The sequence below is a fragment of the Capra hircus genome, chromosome 1, assembly GCF_001704415.2.
Source record: "Capra hircus breed San Clemente chromosome 1, ASM170441v1, whole genome shotgun sequence".
NCBI lineage: Eukaryota > Metazoa > Chordata > Mammalia > Artiodactyla > Bovidae > Capra > Capra hircus.
The window spans coordinates 57768765-57780771 of record NC_030808.1 but is presented as its reverse complement, the minus strand read 5'-3'; the positions used below and the strand labels follow the sequence as shown (position 1 = coordinate 57780771).

Genomic DNA, 12007 nt, shown 5'->3' with positions numbered 1-12007 from the left:
TTTCAGAGTGATGAGAAAGTGCCCCTTGGTTTGATGAGAGGGGCAGCAGGAATTTGCAAATTGCCTTGAAATGCTGAGACCAAAAAGGTTTCTTTCTCTGAAATGGAGAAGTACCCTTTCTCAGTCTCTGAGCGCACAGCTTGGACCTAATGGACACCCTCCTGCAGATCTGCTGGGCCTTCAGCAGGGAAGGAGGCGGCCAGCTCCCCTTCACACCCCCCATCCTGGATACACAAGCTGTGGATGGTCTTTACCAAGCATCACCCTCAAGCATTACTGTTCTCTCCCTGCCTCCATGTCACTCCTGGGGCATGGATGTCTATCTTATTCCGCCCTGCCCTTGGCACTGACCTGGGTGAAAAACAGGGTCCCACATGGCTTCCAGCCCAGGACTCTGGGGTACACTCCTCATGCCTGGCTGGCCTGTGGCTTCAGGCTGCTCCTGGAGGTGGTGGCAGTCCCGGTGCGGCAGGAGCAGCTGGTGAGCTGAGTCATCAGGCAGTGTATACAGGAAAGTGCCCTCGTCTGGGTTAGACCTGGGTGCTCTGCATGCACAGAAGCGGAGGGGGGAGGGAGGGGAAGAGTGCGCCTGGATCCCACATCCCTGGCTGCGCCCTTGTCTGTGGGCACCAGAGCTAGGCAGAGCTCACACAGGGCAGGGGCTGCTCCCCTCAGGACATCAAGGGTGCCACATCATCACTTGCATGGGCAAGTCTAGTCTATTTCCATTTGATTCCATGTGTGTCCCGAGTATGTGAAAGGGTGTGGAGTCAGGTGTCCAGGGGACTGTGGATATAGCTAGCTGTGTGGTGCTGCTCTGGACTGACAAGCAAGGGGAGAATTTCTGAGCAGAAAAGGCATCATAATTGCAAACACAACAACTCCCTCTCAGGCTCAGAGTCCAGTGGAGCAAGCTGTCACCAGGGGATCCCTGAGGGGCGCAGTAGGGCTCCCCTCTCCGTGACTCATGCCAGGCTTGGGGAGCCAGGGAGAAAGCGAGCTCTGGGGCTCAGGAGTGGGAGGCTGGGGTACCTGGGCATCTGTGGACTGTGGGAGTCATATCCGTTGCCAAGGAAGGTCTGCCTCAGCACGCTGTTCACATCCTCCTGCTGCTCAAAGAGTGATGAGAAGGTCACATCAGAGTCCAGGTAACTTTCCCGTTCTTTGTCCAGCAGCCCAGGATTGAGCCTGGGAGGGAAGAAGTCCCAGGAGGCGGCCCGACCACCCCAGTGGCACCCCATACCTGTGTGCCCACGCTGCTCCCAGAGCCACGTTACCTGCTGAAGCTCCCCTGGACAGTGCTGCTGTGGCTTCATGCCTGGGTAGCCCACGGCAGCTACAGGGCAGGCCCTGTTCACGTGTACCCCGTTGGCACAGGCCCGGCCGTTGGTGCCACTGAGGTAGGGCTGCCCAATGGCCCGGTGGCCTGGGAGCCCTCCCAGTGGTACCATAGTGTACTGGCAGGAGGAGGACAGAAGGGCACTTCGAGGAAATCCCAGGTCTGTTGTATGCTCTGGAAGAACACAAGACAGAGCTATGAGTAAGTCAAGGAGGCCTGGGGCAGCTGGTAAAAAAAGTCCCATATGAATCTCAGAAAACTCCTGAGGATTTAAGGTCAAATGAGGTAGGCAGGGAATTGACACTGCCCCAGGTGAGAGAATATTCTCTCAGAAAATTCTTCCTGTCACCCACTTCCTCACAGCTAGACTTTTTTTTTTTTTGCAGTAGGAGAGGGGACATAGGACCAGGGTCTGGGAGAACAAAGGGGTGAGTGAACAGAAGGAGCGCAATATTTAAATGAAGCAAGGCGACCAGATGTGTTGCCATTTGAAGCAGAACTCAGTGGGTAACTCAGATTAACCGAGGATTAGGGGGACAGCTCAAGGCAGCCGCAGACCTGAGGAGGCAGGAAGAGGTGGGGTCAACGTGCGTGTGGTCAATCGGCAGCTTCAGATAGTAAAAGGAGATAGACCCAGGTAAGCGCTGAGCCCCAGGGGAGGCCGTGAGGACAGACCAACTCCCACTCCCGCCTCTCCACCTTCCAAGACCTGTGAGCATCCTCTGCCTCTCCCATCCCTCTGGAGGACCCACCAGGAGCCTAAGCTTCCATCAGCGCGAAGCAGAGTGCCTAGGATCCAGGCAGAGGCCTCCTTGGGGGCTGCAAGGCCCCGCCTCCTCTCTTCCTGCCCAGGGCTCCTTCCCCTTGGTGCCGAGGAGGCTCGCTCACTCACTTTGCTTAGACCAGGCCCTCCACAAGCAGAAGGGGATGAAGGCAACGATGATGAGGACGACAGAGCCCAGGACGACCCCAACGATCAGGTAGGGCAGGTCGCTGGAGCGGGCCACCATGGCCCCCGTGCCCACCGGCCGCTCTATGGCTTCAGGGGGTGGTGGCTGAGGTGGGGCCAGAGTTGGGGGTGGAAGTCGACCGGGCTGACCAGAAGACTTCCGAGCTGTAATGGGGACAAAACTCACGTCAGCCTCTATTTCTTTGACATTTCTTTCACGACAAATAGGACAACAATACCCTGATTCCACAGGTGTGAGAAATGGGGTCAAACTCATAAGGCAGTGTCTCTGGTAGAGGAGTGTGGTGTCCAAGCTCAGCACAAAACAGACTTCTAATGTGAAACTGAGTGTGGCTGAAGAAACTTGATCCTTACATTTCAAAATATATCCTGAAATATTTATGGACCTAGAGTGAGGGTCAGGCTGGGTCTTTGGGGCAGAAGTGGTATAGGAACTTTCTAAAAGAATAGTTGGGGATCTTTGGGAAGAAAATATTTTAAAATGCATGAAACCAAAAAGAACTGAAAATGGAAGAACTTCCGCGTGGCGCTGCTATTCCTGGGCACACTGGAGATGCAAAGCCCTGGGTCTGAGCTGGGACATGGGGTTTGGGCTCCCTAGGACCGACAGTGCTTGGGAAACACCAATCCACAGTCCCTGAGGTGGCGCCTCCTCATCCTTCTGCTCTCATCAGGGTGTGTCTGACGCCGTCAACTCCTTTTCCCAGCTGAATTTCCCCTGAGTTTCTGATACAACAGTCCTCTGGGTTTCCCACAACCTCTCTGAGTGCTGCTGCTGTTGTATTTCTCTCTCCTTGCCCTTTTCTTCCTGTCTCTGCTTCAGACACCGACAAGTCCTCCTGGTCCCTCTCAGTCTACGCTCCCTCCTCTTCTTCACTCTGTTCTGTTCCCATAATTTCAGCCTATATCCTGCCGACTGCCAGATACCCTCATGCCCAGGGCTGGGCATGAGACCTGCTCCCTCACAGGACACCTGGCATTCCAGGGTCTCAGAAGAGCCAGACTCGGTGCGTCTCCAAGTGGTTCACACCTCGCTCCTTCCGCCCAGGATGGGGTTCTCTGCTGGTCTTCCCATCTCGATAAAGGGCACCTCCACCTGAGTGCGACCTCAGCTCAAAACCTCAACTTCACCCTGAATTCCTTTTGCTCTCTCTCAACCTCAACGCACCATGTCCCTGGTCCTCCCTATGCGTCCTCAGAAAAGAAACTCACACCCACTCTGCTTCTCTTCACCTTTGCTTCACGGCCCCAGTGCTCGCCCCTCAGTTTACACAGTCACCTTCCTGACAAATCCAACGATGACCCTTCTCCACCTCACAGCCCACGGGGTCCTGGATGATACCACTACCTTCCAACGTCCCTGGCCTCTTCTCTGAGCGCTGCCCCCTCTCGCTTCCAGGGCCACACACTCCTCCCAGATGGAGGTACGTGCAGTCTTGTCCTGTCCCCCAGGCGGCTCCCTCCACCCGTCTGAAGGCTCAGTTCTTCCAGAAGACCCTTGCAAAGCCCATGCAAGGGCTCTGTTCTCTGCCCTGGGCACTTTGTGTCACCTGACAGGGGACTGCTGGCTGTGTGCACCCCCCACTTCTCTGCACAAGACAGACAAGGGCAGGAAGGACACACGGGAGAGCGAGCTGATGTCACAGGAAAACCGACTGTTTCCTTGTCTCCATCCTCCAGATCTATCTTCTCCAGATTGTTTTCTTACAATCCACCTTTCAGTGTTTGCAAAATGGAAATATCTATCCATTTGACCAAGGGCAAAAATTATTATTTTATGACTATGTTTAACATGTTTCAGTGCAGGGAGAGAGTCTGGCCTTGTAGTTAGATGAACTTGGTCCACAGAGTGCTCCGCCACTAACTAGCTGTGTGACCTTGGTCAAGGTATAACATGTCCTGATGCTCGGTTTCTCTCATTGGGTTATAGTTAAACTAAGTAAAGCAACCAGTGTAAGTACCAGATATTATCATAGGAATAAAGTGTTTATAGAAAGCTCTCAAGACCAGGTTCTAGTCCATGAGATCAAGTATGAGTTAAATCCCACGTTCCATAAAACCATCATGATGGCATCCCCATTTGTACTTGCTAAGAGGCACAGGCCAATGAACAGATGGGTTAAAGTGGCAAAGCTGGGGGGATACTTGGAAGATAAGGAGTCATTCCGGAGAAGAGAAACCCAGCACACACAGCAGTGGCTTTGCCCAACCTGCTGGGAAGAGCAAGAGGAGAGTGGCGAATCCGAAGAGACTCACCTTTGGTCTCACAGATCATCACGTTGCTGAACTCGCTCTCCCCTCCTTCGTTGAAGCACTGCATCTTAATGTCATAGGAGGTCTCTGGCTGGAGGTGGCTGATGGAATGCCAGTATCGATCCCCTGGGGGAGAGACCGAGAGAGTCAGACGTGGTGATCACGCACGTGTTTGCTCACTCCCCGCTGGAGGAGGTGTTCTGGATGCCCATCCATGGTCCTGTTGTGCCATCACCCTGGGAAGGAAGCATGAGGGCCTAGGAACCCAATGACCCCAAGTATATCATGAAAGAGCCAACACTACGGGGCATGCTAGCCCAGGTTTTCTCCTTTCACCAGCTTCTGGCTCCCCTGACAACAGGGGGAAAACCTCACAAGGGTTTCTCACCTTCCACCATATCCTTCTTGTAGTCACTGTCGTTGTCACTGTCTGTGGGTCGGTAATAGATATAGAAGCCGTGGATTGGGGTGTTGTTGTTACTTGCTGGGATATACTGCAGGGAATAAAGAAGAAACAAGTTGACAATGGAGCACAGAGAAATCATCGTGTGAGCAGAACCACTGGTGGGTGGAAATGTCACCCAGCCTACAGTTTAAAATCCACTGGGGACCCAGACATTTCTGATGATCTCCAGGCTCTCTGGACAATGACATAGAGATTACTCGTTATTTTACGTAGCCTAGGAGTCCCCAGCTTTTAGAGAAACAAACTCCCATCTCTTCAGAGCCCTCTGAGGCTTCCTGGGTATTGTGAGGGTGAGCCTCTCCGGCCCAATTCCCAGGAACACCTAAGGGGAGGTAGCTTAGGATGAGCCAAGGGAGAAAGGTGACTCCTTCCCGCCCGCAGTGCTGTCCCCTTCTGTCCAGCACACAGCTTGGTCCCGTCACTCCGCTGCCGGCTGCACCAGACCACTCACCATCCACTTGAGCATGATGGTGGTCTCATTGACGGCATCAGTGAAGGTGATGTAAGGGCCTGCCACGGGCCTCTCGTACACTCGGCTGCTGTAGCCTGATACCACGTAGGGCCGGGAGGGGGCGCTGGGCTCGCTCTCCCCCAGCATGTTCAGAGCCCGGACTCGGAACTTGTAGGAGGTGCCTGGGGAGAGACACTCCCTGAACTGGGGGGCCAGGAGACACCACCTGCCTCCCGCTCAGCCCATGCAGGCTGAGGACCTAGAGGGGTCTTCTGGGCAGTCTTTCCCCAAAAGCAAGCCCTAAAGGACTCCAGAACTCCCACCCTCATCAGAAAAGAGCCAGGAGGTTGTTTGGGACTATTTATGGAGAGAGGGAGGCAGAAGTAGGGGCTTGGTGGGCTGAGGTAACATGACCAAGAATGGCCACGAGAGCCTGGTGGTGGGTGGGGGACAAGCAGAGAGAAGACCCTCCCAAAGCTTCCCTTCTCCTCCAGGGAGCTGGTGGCCACCAGGGGACCAGGGAGGGCAGTTGGCCAGGGCCCTACCTTTCTCTAGGCCTGTGATCTCCACCGACAGCCGGGAGGGAGGGATGGCGCTGGTGGCTAGAATCCAGTCCCCCACTTTCTTCAGCTTCTTGTACTCCACACGGAAGGACTGGATGGGGAAGCCACCGTTCCCACGGGGAATCCAGGTCACATACACTGAAGTCTCAGAGGCCATGGAGATGGTGGGCCTGTCTGGAGCTTCTGGAGCTGGAGGAGACCATCCACGTGGCAGGAAGGAAGCGGGAGGGAGGAAGTGATGAGAGGGTGGTGGTAACGTGACTAGACTTGGCCTGCTCCCGACAGGAGCCAGCCCCACCCCACAGCCCTCCACCCTGGTGGGAAGGGAGCCAGCCCCACCCCACAGCCCCGCACCCCTGCGGGCCGCATCAGATCCCAGGGCTCCCTGGGTCACTGTCTAGGGAGGAGCTCTTGAAAAGGTCCAATCCATTCTCTCTTCCTGTGGTCAACCAGGGAGAGGCCAGGAGTAGGTCGCAAGGACTCCCAGGCCCCACTCACTGCAGCAGTGAACCTTCTGAGGCAGTGGCCCTGGGCCCCGCCCGCGGGGCTGCTGGGGGCTTACGGGACAGGCGGCTGTGGTCCGGCTGGCTGCTGCTCTGGGGTCTTTCTCCAGGGTCATCCCTCTGGATCTGCTGCTCCTTGCTGGCCACGATTTCAGGTTTGGGCCGTCGTCCTGGGTAGAAATGGGTTGAGATCAGCACGAGAGAGAATGTGCGTTGGGGCTCTCCTTCCATAGTCTTTTCTGCCTGAAGTTCTACCAGGCTGTCTGACAAGACCATGCAGATAACAGAGGGCATTAGAAGTGTGGTCTGATTTTTAGCTCCATTTGATGGGCATGGAATTGCACGTGGCCCCCAAGTGCGAAGGGGGCAAAGGAATGCCAGAGGCCAGCTGGTGCCTCTCCTGACGGGAGGTGGGACCGCAGCCTCGACAGGGCACACAGACCACAGGGAGGCAGAAGCCAGAAGGAAGATAAAGTTCAAGGTGAACAGCTGGAGCAAGGTGAACAGGGCTTCCACCTGACCTTGTAGGACTGCTCAGGCCCACGGAGACCCTAAGCCAGGGAATACTGGACCCTTACCAGTTCGGAAGGTGACCATAGCCGTCTGGCCTTCACCTGCACAGTTGTAGGCTGCCATCTCCACCTCATACAAGCTTCCAGGGTCTAGTCTGGTGAGGGTCAGGCGGTGTTGGCTGGCCGGAATGCCAGAGATGGTCCAGTCATCAGAGGAGTTGGTGACCTGCTAGAGAAGGTGGCTGGTATAAGGACCAGCCTCTTGCATGGAACTACAAGTGGCCGTGGCTTACAAGGAAAGCAGAGTTGAGCCCAAGAAGGCAGAAGAAAGGGAGGGAGATGGGCCAGGTTGGTGGGGAGATTGGCCCTACAGAAGGCAGACTGGTCCTGCAAGCCCAGGACATCGTCCTTGCTGGGCCAGGAAAGCCAGGCTCCTGGATCCCTCATCTAACCATTTCATGAAAGAAAACTCAGTGGGGAGGAGCACAACGCCCGACTGACACTACTCAGTTTCTCCAAAGGCCTCTCCCCCTTTCTAAAAACATCCCCATTTAACTTCTTTCTCCTCGATCTGCTGAAACCAAACAGTACCCTCATATTCTAATGAGATGACAATGAGAATGATAAAAATAGCACCAGTGGAAACGGCCACATTTGCTGAGTGCTAGGATGTGCTGGGGCTTCCCTGGTGGCTCAGATGGTAAAGAATCTGCCTGCAATGTGGGAAACCTGTGTTCAGTCCTTGGATTGGGACAATCCCCTAGAGAAGGCAATGGCAGCCCACTCTGGTCTTCTTGCCTGGAGAATCCCCATGGACAGAGGAGCCTGGTGGGCTACGATCCATGGGGTTGCAAAGAGTCAGAAATGACTGAGTGACTAACACTAACTTCTATGTGCTACAACACATGGTTACATGCACCATAAAGCATGCTACATGCACCATAATGCATTTCCATGACAGCAGTCCAAGAGATGGGTGTTAATACCGTTCCCACCTCACAAGCAGGGAGGCTAAGGCTTAGAGGGACAAGTGACTTGCCTAAGACCACATCACTAGTGAGTGCAGAAATCCTGGCTTGACTCCAGAAAACAAGCTCATAAACGGCACCTACCCTAGAAAGAAAGTCTGGGAGCTAGACTAGTCCTGGATTCAAATCCGAGCTGTGTCTCTTACCACACACAGATTACCAGCTGGGTGAAACCCTGAGCAACTTCCCTAATCTTCCCGACCCCTACGCTTTTCATTCCTTAAATGAAGCAAGTTAAATCTCTCAGCCTATTCTGAAGATTAAACCCGATGACTCACTGAAGCTGGCACACAGTAGGTTCTCAACAAGTACCTGTCCTCCCCTTCCTCCCTCAGTGAGGATTTCAACCCTCTTTTTTTCTACTCCTGCCCTCAGGCCTAGATCAGAACTTAAAATCCATGGATGAACCATAACCATCACAGATTACTCTTTAATGCCTTCAATTTCCTAGCTCTGTAAAGAAAAAAAAATCAAGGAGCTCCAGACTTCCGGATAGGCGTTGCCGAGAGGCTGTTTCCCCCTCCCCCACCCCATCTTTGAGGACACAGCCTTCCCGCCAACTATGCACATCTCCAAGAGCCTGCTGGGGCCTGAAGCTTTGGTCTGCTGAAGGAATTAAACAGCTGGTAGGAAAAGCTCTTATCCCCAAGCAGAATATTCCAAAGTAGAACAAAACCTACTATTCAAAGGCCAGGGATGGTCTGGGCTCATTCATGTCAGGCTTCCAGGATTTGTTCCAAGGGGAGAAGTTTTTACAAACTGAGAATCCCCAATGGTGCTGGAAACCCAAACACAGTAGCCCAGGGTCTGCAGATGCACCAGGAAATGAAAACTGGTTTCATGTATGTGAAAAAGTGAAAATGAGATGAATGACTCCCAGGCTCCAGCAAGAAAGGGGGGCTGAAAAAATACAACCCAAAGGCTGATTTTTGCTTTCAAAGTCCTTTCCTGTGTGATGATCTTTATGACAAGTTAGTCCCTCAAGAATGAAACTGCTTTCAAAACATAACTGTGCCTTGGCAATGTCCACCTAACAGTTCCAAGTGCCCCACAGGCCAGATCCCGACAGGAGCCAGGCCCAGCGGGGCCCTCTCCTCTCACTTCCCCTGTGCCCCTTCTCCCTGGGCCTCCCAGTGCTGGCCTCACTTCAGTGGGCTCAGAAATGAAAATAAGAAATGGAATGGCAATTAGTCACTGTCATGCACACTGAGAGGGTGAATGCGGCCTCAGCCTGGTGTTTCCGGATCACCTCGTGTGGCCTCTGCCAGCCTGCCTCTTGGGGAGGCGGTTTTACGGCCACCTATTGGCCCAAAAAATATTATTCTTGCTGTCACGCTGGTTCTTGTCTCCTGGGGACCATGAGCATTTGGCCTGCCCTGATCTTTGTCTCAAACTCTGCGATAGAGGTGTCCAGTTACATGGGGAAATAAAGATTAGGACCATAACCCGCGCTCAACAATACTGCTTTTTGTTAAAAACTCATCCACCCCCTCTGCTAGCTGCCTATGAGGAGGCCAGCAGGCCAAGGGTTAATGAGAAACTGCCTCCTCTCACCCCCACCTAGGAGGTGGCTTGACCACAGGTGCCTCTGTGGACAGGTCCTGACCAGAGGTCTCCAAGAGAGCATGGAAAGGGTGAGAAGAGAGCAACGAAGGGGCCCAGAGCAGGAGCCCAGCTTCTGCAGAGCCTGCACTGTTCCCTGGGGAAAAGTGGTTTCCTTTGGTTTTGGAGAGGGAGGAAAGTTGATAAATGTTTTCAGTTCCACAGTCATTTATCTTCCATATTTTCTACCAAGTACAACTAGCACTTTTATAAGCAACAAATAAATGCGTAATAAAATCTAGCATTTATGATACATTAGAAAGTGAAAGTGAAGTTGCTCAGTCATCTCCGACTCTGTGACCCCATGGACTGTAGCCTACCAGGCTCCTCAGTCCATGGAATTTTCCAGGCAAGAATACTGGAGTGGGTTGCCATTTCCTTCTCCAGGGGATCTTCCCAACTCAGGGATCGAGCCCTGGTCTCCCGCATTGCAGGCAGACGCTTACCGTCTGAGCCACCAGGGAAGCACTGCTTATCAAATAAGATTTTTTAAAACCCTTTAAGGACAATAGTTTTCTACTGTCTAATGGCCTTGGGCCTCCCTGGTGGTTCAGATGGTAAAGAATCCACCTTCAATGCAGGAGACCGGGGTTTGATCCCTGGGTCAGGAAGATACCCTGGAGAAGGAAATGGCAACCTGCTCCAGTATTCTTGCCTGGGGAAATCCTACAGACAGAGGAGCCTGGTGGGCTACAGTCCATGGAGTTGCAAAGAGTCCGACATGACTGAGGGACTAACACTTTCACACTTTTCAATGGCCTTAGGAAGAGACCAGCATGCACCTGGGATAAACAGAAATGTTTCCCAGGATATTTTCTTAAAGGAAATGTCCTTCTCCCCTGGGAACAGCAGGTGAGAGTGTAAGCCCTGAACGAGGGTGGCAGCCTGGGGGCCCCATCCTGTCTCAGAGGGCACAGTGTTTAAGAAGACAGGAGGGCCCAGTTCTGTCCCTGATCCCATCAGACCCAGAGATCCCCTCCTTGACAGCCCCTAAAACATCCACCTGGACAGACTTCTTTCTGTCTGAAATAGCTGAGGTCTGAACACCATGATGTGTTTTTCAGCTCAAATGCCTGCTTGCCAAACCTGAGCTGTAAGGAGTCCTGAGAACTGAGGCAGCATTTTGTAGCCCTCAGAGAAAACACTTGTTCACAAATATTTGTTTTCCTGGCTCTAAAGCTAGCTTGCCATGCCCGAGTTCCTGCAGGTATGTACCCAGCAGAGCTTCCTTAGATTAAACAACAAAACATCAACAACAAATGGCAGAGGAGAGGAGGGGGATGGTTAACAGGAAGTCTATGAACTCTCCTTGGGACTGGAAGCTGGTTGGCGGGCCTGAGACCTAGAGGCACACCCATGGCTTCTTCCTGAGCCTCTTAGGGCCCCAACAGCCAACTCACAGCCAGCTTCCTGGGAGGTGGTAGGAAAGTACGCTGGAGGGCACAGAGGTTGGGATCAGCCTTGGAGACCACCTGCAGGCTTCAGGAGTTCTGTGGGAGATGGGCAGGGTGCAGATACCCCAGCCAGCCTCACAGCGAAGTAGCCCCAACACCTGATATCATACCTTGCGGTGTTTCACCACGTAGTAGAGGACCGGTGCTCGGCTGCTGCCTTCATGCCGAGGCCGCCACACCAGCTCGTACGAGTCAGTCTTGGACGTGCGGGGTGAGCTGAGGATGATGGGCGCCTCAGCAGGGGCCACCGGCCCCTGATCCCTGGGGCACTGTGGGGAGGCTGGCTGCTCTGATGCCTGGGGCCTCAATAGCCCTGGGTGGCCCTTGGGCGTTTGGTCGGGGCCGCCAGGTCTGGAGGGTGGCACTGGAGGTGTGACGGTGGCTGACTGAGCATCCCACCATGGTCTCAGGGTGGTACCTGGAAGATGAGCAGTGGGGAGAAGATAGGGACAAGCAGTTAGTCCCCTGGCTGCTTGCTCAGCCATCCCCACACAGAGAAAATGGGGAGAGAAGTCAGAGGGAAGAGATGCTAGGGCAAGAAGAGCCCTGGGTTGGGGACCTGAGGTGACATCAGTCCCCTCAATACTCTGCCAGGCTCTGTGGGGACGGAGGGCTGTGCCCCTGCCTGCCAGGGTGGAAATGCAGCCTGAGGGCCCCTCCCAGGCTTCCTGCCACCAGCCTGTTTTCCTGCATTCACGTGTGTCTTGGCTGAACTATCTCAATTTGCTCTAAAGGTGCTAGGAGCCCTTTCTCATATCTGTGAGTGTGTGTGGGGAGGGGGGCGGGCGTGGTATGGGGACATGTCCCCCTCTTACTGGGGGATCTGTACCATGGCACAGAGTGGGCCTCTTCCTGCTCCACTGTGG

General features: G+C 53.9%; 1 protein-coding gene across 5 annotated transcripts in view; it reads right to left on the bottom strand.

Moving 5' to 3' along the window:
• The window catches only part of BOC (BOC cell adhesion associated, oncogene regulated), a 74356-nt gene that overhangs the window by 1420 nt on the left and 60929 nt on the right, over positions 1 to 12007 (bottom strand). For 4 of the 5 annotated variants that reach the window (XM_018066620.1, XM_018066680.1, XM_018066629.1 and 1 more), the window contains 11 exons: positions 11252 to 11559; positions 7124 to 7286; positions 6605 to 6715; positions 6025 to 6231; positions 5480 to 5661; positions 4951 to 5056; positions 4566 to 4688; positions 2232 to 2453; positions 1278 to 1513; positions 1033 to 1109; positions 352 to 545 (listed from right to left, as the gene is read on the bottom strand). In XM_018066620.1, coding sequence (XP_017922109.1) covers positions 352 to 545; positions 1033 to 1109; positions 1278 to 1513; positions 2232 to 2453; positions 4566 to 4688; positions 4951 to 5056; positions 5480 to 5661; positions 6025 to 6231; positions 6605 to 6715; positions 7124 to 7286; positions 11252 to 11559 — 1929 coding nt within the window. The remainder of the gene's footprint in view (positions 1 to 351; positions 546 to 1032; positions 1110 to 1277; positions 1514 to 2231; positions 2454 to 4565; positions 4689 to 4950; positions 5057 to 5479; positions 5662 to 6024; positions 6232 to 6604; positions 6716 to 7123; positions 7287 to 11251; positions 11560 to 12007) is intronic. The other variant, XM_018066732.1, reaches the window with a different exon arrangement.